The 20,129-nt window shown below is 35.1% G+C and overlaps 1 protein-coding gene across 15 annotated transcripts in view; it reads right to left on the minus strand.

Annotated features, from left to right (window-relative positions):
- Window positions 1-20,129, minus strand: part of ZPLD1 (zona pellucida like domain containing 1) — an 80,568-nt gene that overhangs the window by 39,738 nt on the left and 20,701 nt on the right. For 10 of the 15 annotated variants that reach the window (XR_012024138.1, XM_072811596.1, XM_072811595.1 and 7 more), the window contains 2 exons: window positions 4,629-4,679; window positions 4,434-4,547 (listed from right to left, as the gene is read on the minus strand). The exons of 1 other annotated variant lie outside the window; for it this stretch is intronic. Coding sequence is in view for 13 of the 14 variants with exons in the window: in XM_072811596.1 (XP_072667697.1) it covers window positions 4,434-4,547; window positions 4,629-4,653 (139 nt within the window). In the remaining variant the exon portion in view is untranslated. The remainder of the gene's footprint in view (window positions 1-4,433; window positions 4,548-4,628; window positions 4,680-20,129) is intronic. 4 more of the 15 variants (XM_072811607.1, XM_072811606.1, XM_072811605.1 and 1 more) reach the window with 1 other exon arrangement.

A 20,129-nucleotide genomic window follows, 5' to 3' on the forward strand; every position in this document is an offset into this window, starting at 1 on the left:
CCAAAAAGGGAGGTAGTTCCAAAGGTATTTGTCAGTCACAAAGGCCAAAGGCATTTATCCAGATATTTAATTTAGGCCAAATAATTCTGTGATACTCTAAACGTCAACTATGGTTTGAATTTCATTCTGGGAAGAGCACCACCATAATGTCAGTGGGGTATAAGTCTGTTCCTTGCTATCAGCTTAGATAGCCAAGAGTTAACTACCTTTAACATTAAATTGTGTCCCTTTAAATTTAAAACGAATTAGACCATGGCAGTTCCCTTGGCCCAAGGATAAATGCCATGGAAATTAAAGAAAATAGTTCTAATGTCATGAAACAGCAAAGGTCAGATAGGGTGAGATGATTACTTTCATCATTATTAACATTACTTTGCATTTAGATAGAGCCTCTCCTTTGCCAGACTCATTCTCATTCTATCCCATTGCTTAGTATCTGAGCAGCTTGTGGAGCTCCTGATGACATCAAAGGTGATCCTGATGTGGAAGAGAAGCCACAAGTCAAGAGGGGAGTGAGCAATTAACCTTCATGCTTTATTTGCTCACTCTGGTCTTCTGCAAATGACCTACAAAAATGGGCTTACTTGAAAATAATACCCATTAAAGCCTCTCTTGGGACTTCGGAGTTATATCTAGATCTTAGTTTTTTTTTTTAAACAGATTTTACATTGCAACAACATGTGTGTGCGTGCATGTGCATGTACATTTGGAAAGTCTGGATATTTGTTATCTAATCCAGACAGTACAAAAAGTGCTAACATGTATAAGGACAAATACAAATTAAAAATAGAAGGTCTAATTCTCCATGTTTAAAATAAGGGAGGAAATTTCTCCTTCCTTTTTCTTAAATCATTTACATCAGAGAACTTGTAATTCTAAGTACTTTCTCATCTCCTTAAGACATGTATAAATCCTTTAAAAACTAGATAGGCCTTCTGTCAGCTTTATAACCCAGCAATTTTTTTTTTCGAGGATCTGGGAACCATCTCTTGGAACCATCTCTTGGAAAGGTAAACCTCCAGGAAAGTAGCACCCCTCTGTCACGGGTTCCTTGGGAGGGTAGGAGCCTAACTTCTGAGGGAGCGTGGCTCCAAATTACAAAAGTATTTCCTTTTGTAAACATACAAGTTTATTTTTCCTCTAGATAAAGTCAATATGCTAACACAGATGGTCATCCCAATTACCAGGTATATTTAGAATGAACTATATGTGACAAATGGTGCTGTCAAGTCCTCTTATTTGAGGACTAGTTATTGTTTATCTTGAAAACATATGTAATGGGTTGCATCTGCTTAGCTATGTAAGAGTAAGATTTCTGTCTTTATAATCTCTTGATGGATTGATTATGATAAGCCTCACATTCTGCTTTAATGCTCACTCAATGATAAGTGCTTTCATCTCTACTCTCCTGGTGGAGAGCATTTCCAAATTGGGAGATGGGTTTGTTTTTAATTTTATTCCCCTAACGCATGACTATGCTTTTAATTAGAATAATGGACTAAAGAAAATAATAGTATATACCATGTCAGTTGTTCCTAACCATAAATGTGAATTAGCCTTATCTGCAGGGCTTAAAATACCGACTCCCAGCACCACTATTACAGATTTGGACACTACATATTTGGGGTAAAACAGTAGAGTTAACAGTTTTGGGGAGTTTTAACAACTCTCCCAGATGATTTTGATGCAGGTGGTCGGTGGGCACCATTACAAATAAATGTTTTAACATAATTTTTAAATTTCCCATATGAAAAATACTTCTCTATCCTATCCTAGTCACTTCCTGGTTCATTTACATATTTGATTTACCTTTACAAATAAGTAAGTACAACATCAGATAGATCCTCTCTGCTGAGCAATCTTTCTACATTTGGCCTCCTTTTCCACACATAACAGGGGAAGGCTTGACTACCCTCCCCAGGACCTGACCAGACCCCTGGGCCCTCATTCTCCTGAGGGCCTCTGCCTCCCTTGTCACAATGAGCGTCCCTCAACTTCTCTGCCTATGTCTTATTTCTCCTTCTCTCTGAAATCAAAGAAAGAGCTATCAGTTTTTAGAGGTTAGCACCTCCACCTCTGCCTTTGCTCTCCATCTTTTCTTTCCTCATCACATCAAGTTTTTCTTTATTGGTATTCCCAATCTCTGAATACTTTCCCTTTATTCACGTATACTAAATTGTCTCTAATTCTCTAATCCGTAAATTCTCTCTTCTCATTTAAACTGCTGGCACAGGTTGCTCCTCTTTCCTTCACTACCAACCATATCTAAAGTAGTAGTCTGTTTTCCCACCTTCTATTTTCCTGTCCCCTTCCCTCATTACTTACTCAGCGTTCAGGGATTTAGCCCCTACACAACTATTTTCTGTTTCAACCTCTCTCCCCAGACCAAGATCCATACTGGATAGAGACTGCCATTATAAATTCTAGAAGCTCCTCAAATTCACTTTTTCCAAACCCAAAGTTTCTTTCTAAAACATGCAAGTGCACTATACTTTTGGTGTCAGTTGGCAGTATCGCTATCCAGTTATCCGAGTTCAAAAAATCATCTAAGACATGGTCATCATCTACTCTTTCACCTCCCCAGCTGAACAAATTCTCCAGCTCTGTTGTGTCCACCACAAAAAATATCTCTTAAGAACGGTCTCCTTTTGCTGCTCCCACTGACACTGCTTTCATCACATTTCTCTCTGCCTCTGGTTTCTTCTAACTCGAATCTATCTTTCACTTTCCCCAATGTTGGCTTTCTAAAATAAAACATGACCAGGTCAGATCCTTAAAAGAATATGTTTAATAGGACACAATGGCTCTTTGTTGCCTACAAAATAAAGACAAAATACTTCACACAAATAACTCACAAAATCTTCCTGGCAAAACAACTGAACCTGAATTTACTCAAGCCTCTTACCCTAATTAGTTTACAGAGTATACAGGAAAAGAGGAACATGTTAAAGGACACATCAGAGCTGCATCAGCCAGATTCAAAGGTAGAATTCCACAAAACAAATGACCATATTACTTAAAAATATGAGGAGTATTTTAGAAAAGCAAGGGACAGAGATAAACTGTTATAAATTAAAATAGACTGACACATGTCAGTCTAACAAATGCATCATGTGGATGTTTTAGAGGCAACTTGGCTGAGTATTAGATGATGTATTAAAGAATTACCATTAAGTTTATTAGATATATACATGAAGTGTAAATATTTTAAGTACTTTTCCATCAGATACACATTCTGAAGCATGAATAATGAATTTACTTTAAATTATTCCAGAGAGGGGGGTGATGATAAGAAGAGAGAGATGAAGCAAAATGTATGTGCTGAAAACTGATGAAGCTGGATGATCAGTACAAATGCTTGTTTTACTAGTCTCTACTTTTTAGATATATTTGAATTTTCCATAACAAAAAAAAATTCTTAACCCTCCTTTGTGGTATCAAAATCATTAACAACCCTGCCTTAGAACACCTGGCTCGACTTACCTTTAGACATTTCCCCATCCTGACCTCCAGGTCATACTTAACCTGCCAAGCACTTGTGTGCTAGGTTGGGCTCCTGAATACTTGGATCTTTATTCTGGAGCAATCCAGATTACCTCTCTTCAGGTGAATTAGAAATCCCACATCAACACCATAATTACCTACGGAATACTCTGTACAAGTGTGTTGTTGCTCTGGTATGCTCTGAACAAAGGAGTACCGGCAGGTTTGAAAATGTAAAACATGACAAAGTATATCAATTTGCATGACAAACTTGGAAAAGTGGTTTCAGATTGTCTAATCTTTATTTTGTAAATGTTTAACTGTGATTCTATAACTTTAGCTGATATAAAATGATGAATACTTAAATGAAACATTGAATTACTTCTCATTGAGTGCATATTTTAGGAACCTGTAGGACATGCCCATCAATGTGGTGAAAAACTCCTGTCACAATATTGATGGTTGCCATGCCATACATTCTCAAGTTGACCTGTGTACTTTTGTAATGACCGACATGCCATTGAAATAATATTTTTGAGTATACACAATATTTCACAATTATTTTCTCAAGTATTATTCCTAAGTAAATCTATTAGCATATAGGGCAGTTTTGAAAGTCCGAATTAACTTATGAGGAAGAAAAGGGCATCAATTAGGCAAATTTTGATGAAATTAGCCTCTACCAATTCTATCACCCAATAGCCAATATTTTTCACATTTGTGAGCAGCCATTATAATAATATTAACTATGATGAACACTTTGTATGCTAATGTGGATATAAATTACAACTCCAGAAAAATGTCTTTTGTCATTTGCCATTTGTTAATATCCACTTAATGTAGATGGATATCCCCTCCCTCCATTTTCCATATGTATTCAAGTGCCTTACTATTCAAACACAATCACTCTTTCCAGATACAATTAGAGAAAAGACTAGGTTCAGACTTACCAGGAAATCTACTGTGGAGGTTGGCATCACAGTTGTAGCCATTAAACTGAGCAGACCCCAGAAGCACTCCAATTGTTAGAAGCAACAGCAACCATATTCGTTCCATTGCAAAACCTAGAAAAGAGTTCTTATCATGTGTACATCACCAGCCTTCACTCTTTCTTGCTGGAAAGACTGAGGCTGATCTGAACTCACTGTTGGGTGGGCTGGCAGGCTGCATCCATGCAGGCAAAGCTCATTTAAAGCCTAAGGATTATGAGAAATAATTATCAGCAACAAGACAGAAGTTTCAGTTATGATATTTGAAAATTATTTCCATTCTTTGGCATCAGTTTGGTAAGGGTGACAAATCCAGACTTTTGTAGTGGAAGAACTAAATGAAAGTCATAAAATTTGCAAAGAAAGTGTATTATAAATAAGAAGAACTCAAACCAAATATTTACCATATTAGAACAGCATAGCTAGACAAACTGACCAATGTAGAGACAACTCTATACTTTAAAATACCAATATCTGTATATTAAGAGGGATTTAACACTTGATACTTGATTCTCAAAGAATTTTCCATAGTCTACATGGCTTAATAATGTCAGGAAAAATTTTCCCTTATCAAATAAATTCCAGACTAGTGCTACTTCTCAAAATCAGTAGTTTGTATATATTTTGTTGTTGTTGTTTTCAGGAAACACAGGGATAAAGCAAAAGGAAGAATAGAAAAATACTATGTGTGGACTTACATCATGATTCCACCAATGACTCTTCATTGGTGGGTAAAATAGGACTGATACAGATAAATGAACACCGTGCATTCTTAGGCGAAAGTAACGGAAAACGATTTTTTATGTTGTCATCATGTGTTGAACAAATAAATATGAACTGACTTTGATAATTAAACACCAGTCAGTCTGGTGCTTAATATTTTTTTCTCCTGGATGCCCCATTTTTGGCCAGATCTTCCAGAGCACCCAACTGAGGCTCAGGGCAGTTTGTGCACTGAAAAAAATCTTTTGGGTTGGTGGTTTTGGTCTGTGTGCAAAAAGCAAAAAGAAAATAAAACTGTAAATGGTTTGCTCAAATAATTTAGTGCATTTTAAAAGCTTGGGGTTTGGGGGGTGATATTTTAGCTGCCCTTAAAGATCTGCCCTTAGATGATTAATCAAGTCTTTAGCAAAAGGAAGGAAATACATCTTGCTTTTTTGAACCATCATTTTAGTATAACAAGTTTATGGTGAACAAAGTCACTTTGGTAAGGATGTGGGAAAGGAAGGCATGAGTTTACTCTTAAAAATAGATTGAAAAATATTAATTCAACAGGAGCTTCCTTCCTTCAGCATTATAGCATACTACTCAGGCACCAACCTCATGACTTTTAGGAGAACAGCCATATGTCTGGTTACTTCTAATTCCCTAAGACATTGGGTCAACTAAAAGTTCACACAAATGGCTGACCCAGACCCTGGGCTCTCTTGGCCCCATCTATAAATACCATCATTGTCTAGCTCCTCAAGACATTTCAAAGAAGTATTAAGTGTTAAGAAAGCCTTGCTCTTTTGGAGTCTTGGAAATATTGGTAGGAAAGAGAGCAACTTGTTTCTGAGCAGTACATCCTATCCCGCACAAACTTAGATATGCCCTGCCATGCCCTTCTCAGGATGGGTCCCCATGATTCCCACAAGGCATTGGAGACTCACATTGTTGTCTTCTAATCTAGAAAAATCTTCCATCTCTTGGGATTCAGGGAGTCAGGAATTTTCATCAATGAATGATTTTTATTCTGAAACACTTTCTAGCTTTTATATTCTTTCACAGAAGAAAAATAACACTTACCGAGTGGACACTATTTACAAAGAAGGCACTGTGAGCCAGATCATTTGCTATTATTTCTCATTCATATGTCTTAAAATAATTGGATGAGACTGGAATTATTACTCCATGTGCAGAGAGGGACAAATAAGTCTCAGGAAGTTTAAGTAGCATAGAAAATAAGTGGAGAAACCAGAATTCAACTCCAGGTCTTTCTGGTAATGTTTACTGCACACACTACCTATCATCTATTATTAAATAAATTATTTTGGTTGCTATTTACCATCAGTTGCTTTTCTTTAAATTTATTAATTATTAGATTTTTTGAGAGAGAGAGAAAGCATGAGCAGGGAGAGGGGCAAAAGGAGAGGGAGAAAGAATCTTAAGCAAGCTTCACCCCAACATGGAGCCCAACACAGGGTTTATTTTATCACCCTGAGATCATGACCTGAGCTGAAGAGTCCAGCCCTTAACCAACCGAGCTACCCAGGTACCCTATGAATTAATAGATCTTTAATAGATCTTTTCATCTGAAATGGATAAACAAATTCTTATATAGTTGATGCAATCTGATTAAAAGATGTATTTTATAATATGGGCATTATGAGGGAGAAAATTATTTTTTAAAAATAGAGAAAAGGCCCTAATTGGGAAAACTGTGAGAATTATTACTATAGACTAAATGGGACACATCCATGTTTAGCAAAAATGGATGACAAATTCATGCTATTTGAAACAGCCTACCAATAGAGGTGGCAAAGTCTTAGCTTTACAACTTTTTAAAATTTTATTATCTATTTTTTAAATTTTAAGCTTTACGACTTTTAGATCAGATTTGAGGTTCTCCAAAAGAGGTAGCCTCTCTCCCCTACAGTTTAAATAAGACTCACAGTACTGTTGTGAAGATTAAAACTCCTAATAAATATTTTTGATGAAATAATTTTTGATCATATTGGCATATATGGACTCAACCCTTCCCTAATAATTCTCTAGATTTGTTATTTGAAAATCAAGATGATGGTCACAATACTATAAACTATAGGTGCATAAAAACCATAGCATAGTCTGGACATACAGAAGACACTGAAATATCAGTTTCAGGGTCACCACATATTGATGTGAAAGTTGTACTTTAACAGGTAGATCCAATAAAGACAGTGACAGGGCTTGTGCTTTGGCTAAGCCACATGCTCCAGAGCTAGATTGCTCAACATAAAGATGTTCCATGAGCTACTGGAAGCTCTGATTAGTTGAATGACATTATTCTATTTATAATGGCATTTGTACTGATCTGTGTGTTAATATTAAGGTACATTAAGCCGGAGATTTTTAAAGGACATCTACATCTCCTGTTTAGGTATCCACATTTTGATCCCTAAAAGACTTATCAAGAGAGACTTATCATTGAGAGACTATAGTCCAACTGCACATTAAAACAAAATGATGTACTATTAACTTGTAACCTTCCCACCCTCAATCCCATCTCATCATTTCCTCTGCACACAGTAACCCTGGACATCACCAACTCACAGAAGCAAGCTTAGTAATGCTGTCTTGCCACAGTTCCTAAAGTTCTTTCCTGAAATGGTATTACCTGATATTTGGGACTATTTTGAGATACATTCAAATAGTAACTTTGAGTACTCAAATAGTATCTTTGCATTCATTAAAGCATAAGGTCCTGTTTGCTCAGGCTCCCTGGCTCCTAGACAAGTATAATTCTATGGTATGGCAAGTATAATTCTGTACCCCAGTCCTCTGCCTAAAAAAGCTTAGTTGAGCTTCACATCACAAAGTAGAACCTGATTCCTATCATCCACTCTGATGTGACATATGGTGCTTGCTGTCCCATCATGGCTCCAACAAACTGCTTGAGCAAAGGCATTTCCCATCTTCTCCACCATAACTAAATGCAGCAACCAATGCCCCAACATTGGTGATGACAACGGTGTGCAGGACTGCCTAACACAGCCAATAATCCAAAACATTAATACTAAGTTCTTAGATAACACAAACCTTGAAGATAAGTGTGCACAAGGTTTTTGTACCTGCTTCTTAGCTTAGTATCTTCATAAATTTAAATTGTGGGGATAAAAGAGGGAGAGGAGAATTACACGAACAACACTGAATTTTAAGAAATTTAGAGGTGTTAATTTTAAAAAAGAGACACTCGTATCTTTTAAGCTGGTATTAATAGGCTCTGTGTTGTATACATAACAATACAAAGGAAATCATGGGCTGAGTGATTTGCTGTCAAATATATCCATATTTCTCTATTAATTTTTCTTTTTAGAATGGTATCTTCTTCCAAAATAGAAATTCTGATTTATTTGCTTAAGATTGACCATGAGTCAGAAAAATGTAATTTCATTTTCAGTTCTCATTCAATTTTCTAATGTTTATAACAGTGTTTATAAGCTCTGTCATAAACACTGTTCTCTAATTTTGCATATTCAATTATCATTTTTTGACCTTCTTTTCATTGAGATCTGCCATGTGCCAGGAACTGTGCTGTATTTAATATTGAACTACTAACACAAATTTTTTTTTTTTTAACCCATGTTACAAATGTAGAAACTGGAGCCTAAGGTTTTTCATTGACTTGCTCAGGGTCACAGATCTAGTAAATGACAGAGTAGAATTCAAAACCAAGCTTTACCCTTGGAATTATTACACTGTTCTGTCTGATTTTACTGGTTTGTCAAATAAATAAAATTAATGCTCTGATAATTTTCAGAAAGTAAATTATATTAATAACATGCATAACATAATGGCTTGAACTAAACAGTTCTGATGATTGAGGCAAAAAATACCTTTAATATCTACATAATTGCCATGACTATTTCACCTAGGCAATGAATGCCTTTAGGATATTATTTTTTTCACGGATTGACTTAATGATAATACAGTGAGTTTTAAGGACTGATTATATGCCACAATGTTTTTTCAAGCACTTTATATATATTATCTAATCCTGAGATAGGTAATTTTTTTGTCTTATTCTGGGGATAAAAAACTATGGCACAGAAATGTTAAGTAACTTGCCCAAGGTTAAACAGATAACAATCACATGGTATTTCCTTCTAGAAAGCAATCCTATGCTACTCCGAAGGAAAAATGGCAATTACTTAGTAAATTTGATCAAGATAGATCTATTTCTGCATTCATTTATTAAATATTACTCAATGTTTACATATGCCTGGTACTATCCAGAGAGGAAGACTGCAGAAAATTTCTTGTCTGCCTAGAACTTACATTCTACTAAGGGAAGTCAGAAGAAAACAATGTGCATAAGTAAAATACAGAGTGTATTTGTGATAAGGACTATGGAGAAAAATAGAGCAAAAAGAATGATAGGAAGTCCTGGGGTAGAAGGATGGGAGTATTGAAATTTTAAATGGGGTTGTCAGGGATATATCAACAACATGTATAAATGAAAAAACTACTTTAGTTATGAACTGCCAGGTCTAACTCTTTTTAACTTGTACTTCACTTTTTTGTACACTGTTTAGGCATTTCCCAAGTAAAACAGACTTTTAGTGCATAAATTATTCTCTGGGAAAAACATGGACATTTAGAACAAGCACATTAACCTTTTCAAATGAATAAAAGTGGCCCTTAGTGCCTGAGAAAAGTAATTTATTAAATAGCACCCCTGTGACCTGAGAAAAAGTGAACGTATTCAAAGTGCTTTTATCTACTCTCAAGAAGTAACTTTTACAGAAACAAATGGGTTCAACCATTTGTCAGTTTTGTATTTCCTTAATTTTATTGCATTCATGTAGACCATCTGTATGATACTGTTCTAGTTGAGAAGAAAAATGGAAAATTCAAAAACCATCTTTTCAAATGTTTGTCATGCTAAGACTTAGGCATTTTTTCGCTGAAGTAAGGCTGATGGTTTCATCCTACAGACTTAAAAAATACGAAATGGGTCTTTGGCATGAGTGATTGCCCGAATTCTCTCATTGTCAGCCCTCCTCCAAATTTATTGGCCAGCTGCTTTGCACAGGCTTCCTGGCTTCTACAGGGGGCATAACCTCATTCCTGGTGCTTCTGTATCACCTGCCCCTCAGAAAAGATCAGAAACAGTTCATTATACTTTAAATGACTGGAAATAGTCTAAAGAGTTCCCAGGAAAGTGAAGGAGAAGAAATATGTGTGTTTTAGCAGAGATCAGTGTTTAAGTTAAAGGAATAAAGCCCTTTGAAGCAACCAACAAGACCCAGGTAAGAGCTGCCGCAAAAAGGCACTGAATTTGCGCAGGTAGGCAACTGTCCTGCTCAGTGAAGTCTAAAAAGTGTTACACAGTCTTGCTTCTAGCAAAAGGACATATTAGTTCACCTTCCACAGCCATCAGTTTTAAAGTGCTGGAAACCATGACTGTCTAACAAGAAACAGATTTTCTGATGGGATGTCTAGACTGAAACTCTGTACTCTTTATTTCCATGTTCCACTTGGACATTAAAGGCAACATAGATAATAAAAGGTAAAAAAATAAAACTTCCATCAGAAATATCCATTATGATGTACATATACATTCTTTAACAAAGAGTGTCCTTGTCTTGCTAAACAAAGAATAAAATGTACCATGTAGTTTCAGAATAATGCCTCCAAGAAGGAAATATGTTTAGCCATCAAGAAGATACCCAGAAATTTTATGACTAAAGATGCTGATACATACCATGAGAAAATATGAATGCTCAAGGCTGTTCCTAAGAGAAAAACCCACTCCAATTTTCTCTGACACAGAGTATTCATTCATTTCCCTTTGCCCGCCTTTCTCATTTGTCTTTCTGTTGAGGGTTTTCTTGAGTAATCCATAGAATTTAAATGATCTACAGTGTTTAGCTTAAACATTTATTCTAACATCTTAGTTTTGGGGGTGCTGACAGATTGAACTAAGTCACTCTAAAAGCCTTTTTTAAATAATGCACCAGTTTCATTTTCAAGATATGTGTACATTTTATTCTCCTGAAGCAGCTTTGAAGACATGTTAGTATATAAACTTCCTCTCACTTTTCATGAAGTACAGTGATAACAAATTAATAGTAAAATGATAATTTATTTATTTTAAATGCCCATTTCCCTGTAATTAACTAAACAATTGGCAATGAGTATGATTATTTCCAAATGAAAATGTTTCTTTCTTAATGGAGATAATATACAAAATATTTATGAAAGGACACAACATAAGAACCAGCCAATCAGAAGAAACACCATACTGACATATTTTGGCTGAATATCAACACACGTCTAAAAAATCAAAAGTATTTGCATGGGTACCAGTAATGATAATGGCAAGATAACTACATATACTGGTCAACTCTTGCCAAGAATAAGAGAATAAGAATAAGAGCACCCCCACTATTTCAAATTCCTCTTAATTCATTTTTTTATTTATTCATTCCAAACATTTTTATTTTTTTTAAGATTTTATTTATTTATTCATGAGAGACACAGAGAGAGAGGCAGAAACATAGGCAGAGGGAGAAGCAGGCTCCAAGCAGGGAGCCTAATGTGAGACTGGATCCCAGGACCCCTGGATCATGCCTTGAGCTGAGGGGTCAAGATGCTCAACCAGTGAGTCACTCAGGTGTCCCTCATTTCACAAATTTTTATTGAGTAGTTTCTATGTTTCAGACTCAGGATATTGGGAATCCAGTGGTGACCAAAACAAGCATGGCCCTTACCCTCAGAGTTTATAGACTGGACTAGAAAAGGAAATAGTAATGTAATAATTGCATACACAAAAAATATATTTGGTAAGTGCTATGAAAGAAAAGGATGCCTCAAGAAAGCAAAACCATAGAACCTATTTTTTTTTTAATTTTTATTTATTTACGATAGTGACAGAGAGAGAGAGAGGCAGAGACACAGGCAGAGGGAGAAGCAGGCTCCATGCACCGGGAGCCCGACGTGGGATTCGATCCCGGGTCTCCAGGATCGCGCCCTGGGCCAAAGGCAGGCGCCAAACCGCTGCGCCACCCAGGGATCCCAGAACCTAATTTAGATAGGGGGTGCCAAGTAAAGACTTCCTGCAATGTGCCATAGTTGGTAAGAACTGAAGGAATGATTTGACTTAAGTGAAGTCTGTAAAGAGCAGCACTCCAGGTAGAGCTCATTGAGTAACCACAGGTTCTAAAACGTTAAAACAGTTAATATTTTGGGAATCTGAGGGTTTTTAAAAAGATTTAATTTATTTACTTAAGAGAGAGAGTGAGAGTGAACAAGAGAGCACAAACTGGGGGATCAAGGCAGGGGGTGAGGGAGAAGCAGACTCCCCACTGAGCAGGAAGCCTAACGTAGGGCTAAATCTCAGGACCCTGAGATCATGACTTAAGCTGATGGGATATGCTTAAGTGACTGAACCACCCAGGCGCCCCTATTTGGTGGAATTTGAAAGAAGTTCCATGATTCTGAGCAAGGAGGAAAGGGCCAGGAGGTAAGTATAAAGGTAAGGCCAGGAGACAGACCATGGTAAACCATCTTACCTAGATGGAATGGGAAGCCATTGAAGGCCTTTGAGTTGAGGGCAAGGAATGTAATGCCAGGAGTAAAGTAAATAAATTTAAGATATTAATTTGAACAGGAAATAATAGGACTCAATGTTGAATTCTAGGTGCAGCGTGAGTGAGAGAAATCGAGAACTCTCAAGTGTGTGTCTTGGTCAACCAAGTAAATGGTGGCTTTGTATATTGAGATGATAAAAATTTGGAAGAAGTATTTACTGTCATGGCAGCAGGGTGGAGAAGGGACCAAGATATCAGTGGATTAGTCCAAATGCAATGCAACCAAATCTTACGTATCATGAAAGATGGAGCACTAGTAAAAGGCAGTATTTCAATCTTGTTTTAAGTTGCAAAAGCAAGCCTCTATTGGTTATCACAGGTCTTATCTAAATATCATATGTACAGACAGAAGAATTTTGACTATGAATAGTTAACCCCAAAGTAACTAAGTCTTAAACCAGCAGTGACTAAATTTTAAACCAGTTATCTCTAAATGGCAAGATTCAATGTTTCATGCCATAGGCAATAATGGTCTCTTCTGTAATTTAAGTTCACTTGAAAAGAAGTGACAAAAAATTCATTTGGATGTATCTAAGATGCAAACTAATTCTGCATACAAAACCCTGTGTAGAGAAACACGTTATCCTTAAGCTCTTCATGGCTAGTTTTGCTTCTCAAAACTGAATGGATTACTATGTTTGGAAATGAGATCTGTGTAATCAGCCTCATAATCTCAGAAACTGAGGACACCACCAAATCTAACACAGCCTTGAGATTCTAATTAAATCTTGATTCCAATCAGATATTATTTTTCTCATATTTTTGGTTTATTTTTTTAGCAGTCTATCCATTTATTGTTGTGGTGATGGTGATTACTGTATCGTTTGATATTAAATTTTAGACATTTTGATTCTTAATATTTCAACACATATATGAAAAAGACCTTTTTCACATAACCACAATACCATTACTAAGCTGAATAAAATTACAGTTAATTCATAAGAGCATCTGATATGAATTCTATATTTGGAATTCCCCAATTCACTGGAAATATATTTTACAGCTGTTTTTCTCCAATCCAAGATCCAGAAAAAAGAGACTAAAGAGATAATATAACTAAATGCAAAGGTTTATGTATTGTATTTGGGTTGTTATATCCCTTTAGACTCTTGTAATACAGAGACCTCAACTGCTCTGATATCATTTCATGTCCATAAGAATTCTATTGTCATACCAGACCAAAATAATATGAGAAAGTACAAGATTCTGTAAAAATCAGAAATATTAAAAAAAAAATCAGAAATATTTAAAGCTGGAAAAATTTATTCATATATCTTAAAGAGTCAATAAAGACCAAATGTAATCAAATGTTAAAACTATCATTGGAGTTGCAGAGAAAAAAAATTGGATAATGGGTAACATGAATCTAGAGAATGTTAGAAATGTGGGTTATATGGGCTGGATGACTTATGTGGGCTATAACAACAATGGGACCAAACTCTTCCCTAATTTATCATGTCCTTGTAAAGAAAATAAATAAAGGTATGTTGCATGATGGTTGCAAGTAAGAATCTATCCATTGTCCCAGTCAAAACCTCTGACTAATAAGCAATTGCTGTTAGCTTATAAGATAATGCTTTCTGAGTGGGTTAGTATCTCCTAAATCCAGGAATATGTAGGCATAGAAATATTTAAGATAATCAAAAATTACAGATCATTTCTTTGTGTTAAAGGAACTGATGCGTGTTGGTATTCTTTGTAATTAATATGTTAGGGAATTTGACCTATTTAACTAATATTAGTTCTTTTATTCTGACTTAAGATGTGTAACTGAGTAAATAATTTAGACTTTTTATGCAAAATTGACATGCTTCCAAGATTATATATATTATTGAGATACTTAAAATATAAAATTGAACGCATTTAAAAATCTATTTTTTATCTTTGAGCATTAGTTGAATACTTAGGATTTTTTATAACAGATAACTCCTATGAACATACTAAACTTCCTCTGATAAAAATTCAATATATCTTATTTCCTTTTCAGTATGTCAATTAACTACTTTTGCATATAAAATCAAATATTATATTACTCAAAGACATTAAAGATTATAAGGTCTGCTAGAACTTACAGATAAAACCTCATAATTTGAGCTTAAAATCTTTAAGAATAACTAGGTTTGACCATTTGTAACTCAAATTGAATGTTAATCTTTAAACACCTCAGAATATATTTTTCAATTATTCAATATACAGCAACAGAAAAAAAAAGCTCACACTAAGCACAAAATAAGCAGTTGTTTTGCTTCAGAAGCCATGTTAGACATAGAATTCAAATCTTTAAACACTAAGTTTATATACCACATATTGAGATGCTTACAACCAGATAATTACAGGGGAACAGAGATCTGAAGGAAATCAGTTTGATGTAGTCTGTCTCACATTTACACAGTCATAAATCAATTCATTGACTGGAATAACAGAAGATTAAAAATATTATTTAAATTAATTGCATTTTTCTCTCTTTTTTCCCCAAGATTATATAGTGGGATTTGTTGATGATAAATTCCAGTTTGATGTGACTTCACTAAATGCTCAGAATATGCATTTCTGAATATATGTTTCAGTCCTCAAAAAGTTTTTAATCAGAGGGGAAACATTTTAGCTTCAAATAATTACACCAACAATATGAAAACTTCTAGAAGTTAATTTAGAATAATTTTTTTATGACCTTGGGATAATGAAAAATTTCTTAGAAAAAAAATTGCTTTACCATCAGAAATTATAGGCTAGGCCTACCCACAACTTCCTTCTAGAGACCCACTGAGATATTTTTGTTTCCACGTTGCCTATTAATTCATATAATGCAACATTATGTAGCATATGCTAGCATACTTCTGATTAAATACAACCATAGCTTTGGGCTCTGGTTCTCGTTCTATCACTAATTTTCTGTGTGGTCCTGGAGAAGTCACATAATGTGTCTTACTCTCAGTTAGCTCATGTGCACAGGGAAGTATTTGACGGGAAGAGGACTAAGAGGACTTCCAGTATCAAAAGCCAAAGAAACCATGTTTTAAGAACTGGAGGAGAAAATTGTGATAAATTCATCAGGTCCTTCTTTCTAAAATCACCTCCCTTATCAGAATTTAGGCTTTACAAAATTAGGAGGTGTTAGATATCTGCTGCCTTCCTGCTGTCTCCACATCAACTGATGGGGTATCAGAACACCCTCGTATCTATCTCTTGTCATTTTATAAGAAATAAAAATCAGCAGGAGCCTCGCAGATTAATCTCAATGTTGTTAAGGGAAAGCATTAACCCTTCTACTTTTGGACCTCTCTGTCCTTCTTCTGGTAAAGTAAAATTATATTAAAAAAATAAATAAGTTGTAATCGGTTTTATACTTTTATTTGTTCCTCCTAGCATCTACATTTTTGTTTCTCAAAGGTCTCAAAGGCTTTCAGGAAGCAATAATCACAAAATAAAATAGGCTGCTGATAATTTATAATAGCACTTTGTTCTTTCTGCCTCAAATACATTTTCAACCCTGTTCTCATTAATGTTCATTTTTTTATTATTATTTGCTGAGCTATTTGGGAGAATGTAATATTAACCTTCATGACATCACTCTGAGGAGTACATTGAAACAACAGAGCTGCCTTTGTTTTCTAAGATGTGGGAATTGATGCCAAGTGGCTAAATGATTTTCCCAGGTAATGCATGCTTATTATAGATAACACAAAAGAACATAACTAAAAGCAGCTCCTGAAGTAACAATTTCTAATATTTTTAAGTTAGATGTTTGATAACAAAATCACATACGCAAAATATGATACTTTGACCATGATAAAGTAAGATCAACAAAAGTTTTAGCCAATCAGATCAAGTAGAATGTATACATAAAAGCTTTAGTTAAGAATCAGTGTTGAAATCAGGGATAATCTAAAATTTAAATCCTCATACGTGAACATTGCAGTTAGTTCCATATTAATTGTTCCTATTTTATAAATTAAAAAGACCACTCATAGATCACTGGAGGTGGTCACTATATTAAATCCTTACTCTGAAAATCAGTAATTAAAAGGAAAGAATTAAACATTAGTCCTGATTTCCAAGTAGCAGCTGTATTTCTGTTTTAAAATGATTTCTCACCAAAAAAGTGTGTGTTTGTGTGTGTGTGTATAAGAACTATGGCAAAACATTAAAGCTTATGCTATTCTTTTTATCTCTTTTATATTATAAATTTATCATAACAAAAACTCAAAATCAAGTGACCTGCACCTAATTTATTCTAACTGAAGTAATTTAGATAACCCACTTTGCCTCTCATGGACTCTCCTGTCATCTATAAAGTAAGGACTTGTACAATATAACTGACTAAATAATTATAATTAGGTTACAGAGGTTTTGAAAAATATTTCACCCTTTTTCTAGTAGCATTACAGAAAAGCAGAATTTATTTATAGGATCAAACTCAATGATGTCAAGACATTGAAGAATGAAGAGTTCTGAAGGGGAGGATAGTTATCACTTCTTAAGAAGAGAGCTTATGAGCTTTTGTGTCTTCAATGAGATGAACACAATTCTAACAAAATCACAGCCCTTGCAATAGCCAGTGCTAGGAATATAAGATATAACTCTAGTTATAGCATTTTAGCTTCTGTCTCATAAACCAAAATGGTTCTGGGATCCAAAGCACCAGGCAAGCTGTAGAGATGCCTGCGGGCCACATAGGTAAGGTCCTTATTGTGGATCCTAGTCAACAAGTGAGTGGGAAACAGGTGAACAGAAAGAAGAAGGCAAGCAGAAGGATTACAGATAATGTTGTATCATAGCTAGTAAATCAAGGTCTTTGGTAAAATTAAACATAATTCCTTATGACATGGAGATCCCACTTCTTCAGGAGAGTTTATCTCACACTACTGTGGTAAATATTCCATCAAGACCAGTTTGAAAACTGAGGCTCATCATAACAAAAATGTCTCTGACCCAAAGATTGACACAAAAGATGTCACCCAGTAATACATAATTAATTGCCAAATAAATTTCAATGAGTGTTTCAGTCCATTCATTGGGTGACTCAAAAAAAGGATAAAATATAAATGAGAAGAAGAAATTAGGTCTCATAAAATAGTCTCATTTTTGTGATATTCGAAAATTTAAATAAAATAATCCTCTTCACTAAACACAAATCTTCACTGAACAACAACAACAACAACAACAACAACAAATATGCTTTGTTTTCAAACTATCTAAACCTCCTGAGAGTTTCAGCGATACTCTTAGGAGGATGCTACAGTCCACAGACCCTGTAGAAAATCATGAGTTTAGATTAGAAGAATCTTTTTAAAATAAATATTGTGCTAGGATATTAGTTTAGTGGGTTCAGGAACAGCATTTTTCATGAGATAGAGTAGGATGGGATAGTATAGGATGGAATAGAATGGAATAGGGTAAAATGGAATATTTTTGTAAAATGTATATATACTATGTACATGTGTTTGGATTAGTATATATTAGATTACAATGTAAAATATCTGACTGTGAGTCATACTGGAAAGTCTGAAATCCAGTGATTCAGAACAAGATAGCAACATGGTGCCCATGGGCTGAATATCTCTACCCACAAATATGTTTTGATTGGATTCACAGAAGAAGCAAGTGAAAGGAAAAGAGCATTCCCAGACTGAGCTACCCACAGAAAAATGCTGAGAAAAAATGTTTCCCATGATGTAAGTAAGAACTCAAAGTAGGATTATAGAGTGTGATTGATTATTCGTTTGTTTATATTTTAGGAGGATGTTTATTTTTTAAAGTATGTATTAAGGAAGTAGAGGCAATAAATACTTACTTAAGGAAGTTTGTGAATTGAAGGAGAAAATTAGGAAGGAAATTAAGAGAAAATTTTTCCACAAAGGGAATGCTTTGATGACAGAGAAAAGAAATGAAAAAGAAAATAATCAAGAAGCTGGAGAGAAGACAATTTGTAATGATAGTGTTTTCTTCTTTGCTCACTGGTATGATGTTATAAATAATCCATAGGGTGAGAACTGAACCTTGTTTTCTTTTTTGTTTCCTGACAGATAAAAAAAAAATGTCATCCCCTTGCACAGAGCAGGTAATTAATGACTATTTTGTTGAGTTAACAAAGGATTAGGACTGGCATTTTTAGTTACTTTTTACATAGATGAGCTCTGTCAGTTGCAATCACGGGAACACACTAAATCTCCCATAGCACTTTAGCAAGAAACCCCATTTTTTAAGGCAGTTGTCTAGGATGAGGTGTGTGATCTATAGCTCAAGAACAGAGAATAGGTTACATGAAGATCAAACTCCTTGCCTCACTTTCACTACATCATGCTCATTAGCCACGTTAACCAACCAATCAGAGTCAGGTGGCACAAAATAAGACTGTTGGAAAATGTAAATATCACTGTTCCAAACTCCATGTTCAAGTCTCTAGTTATCTCTCTAGCTAGTGAGACTCATCTGTTCTGTGAATTTTACATAAGAAATCATAGATTAGTTCCTCCTTGTTAGAAAACCAGTTTTTAATAGCATATACTCAAAAATTTTTGAGCAATATGAAGATATATTTACTGGAGAAAAACCAAAAAGAAATCATTGAAAGACCAAATAAGAAATATGAAGATATATTTACTAGAGAGAAACCAAAAAGAAATCACTGAAAGACCAAATAAAAAATGTGAGGTTAATATTTTGTATTCATAGCACAGTTCCCTGAGTTAACATAAGGAGTTTTAAGAAATACAGATACCCAAATCTCTCCCCTCAGTGATTCTTTTTTAAAAAATTTTTATTTATTTATTTATTTATTTATTTATTTATTTATGTATGTATGTATGTATGTATGTATTTATTTATTTATTTATGAGAGAGTGAGGGAGAGAGAGAGAGAGCAGGAACAGGGGGAAGGGCAGAAGGAAAGGGAGAGAATCCTCAAGCAGACTCCCCACTGAACCTGGAACCCAATACAGAGCCCAGGGCAGAGGCCCACATGATGCTCTATCCCAGGACTCTGAGATCACAACCTGAGCTCAAACCAAGAGTCAGCCACTAAGCCTCCCAAGCACTAAAATCACCTCCCTTCCCATTTTCAATGATCTTACTGGACATCCAGGGCTGAGAACCACTGAGAGATAAAAGAACAAGGTTTTACTATAGCTGAGATTTCACTTCTGTCTCTTTTTTTTTTTTTTTTTTGTAAGCAGAATTTTTTTTAAGGTTTTTAAAATTTATTTATTCATGAGAGACACAGAGAGAGAAAGAGGCAGAGACACAGGCAGAGAGAGAAGCAGGCCCCATGCAGGGAGCCCGACGTGGGATTCGATCCCGGTTCTCCAGGATCAGGCTCTGG

The sequence above is a fragment of the Canis lupus genome, chromosome 35, assembly GCF_048164855.1.
Source record: "Canis lupus baileyi chromosome 35, mCanLup2.hap1, whole genome shotgun sequence".
Taxonomy (NCBI): domain Eukaryota; kingdom Metazoa; phylum Chordata; class Mammalia; order Carnivora; family Canidae; genus Canis; species Canis lupus.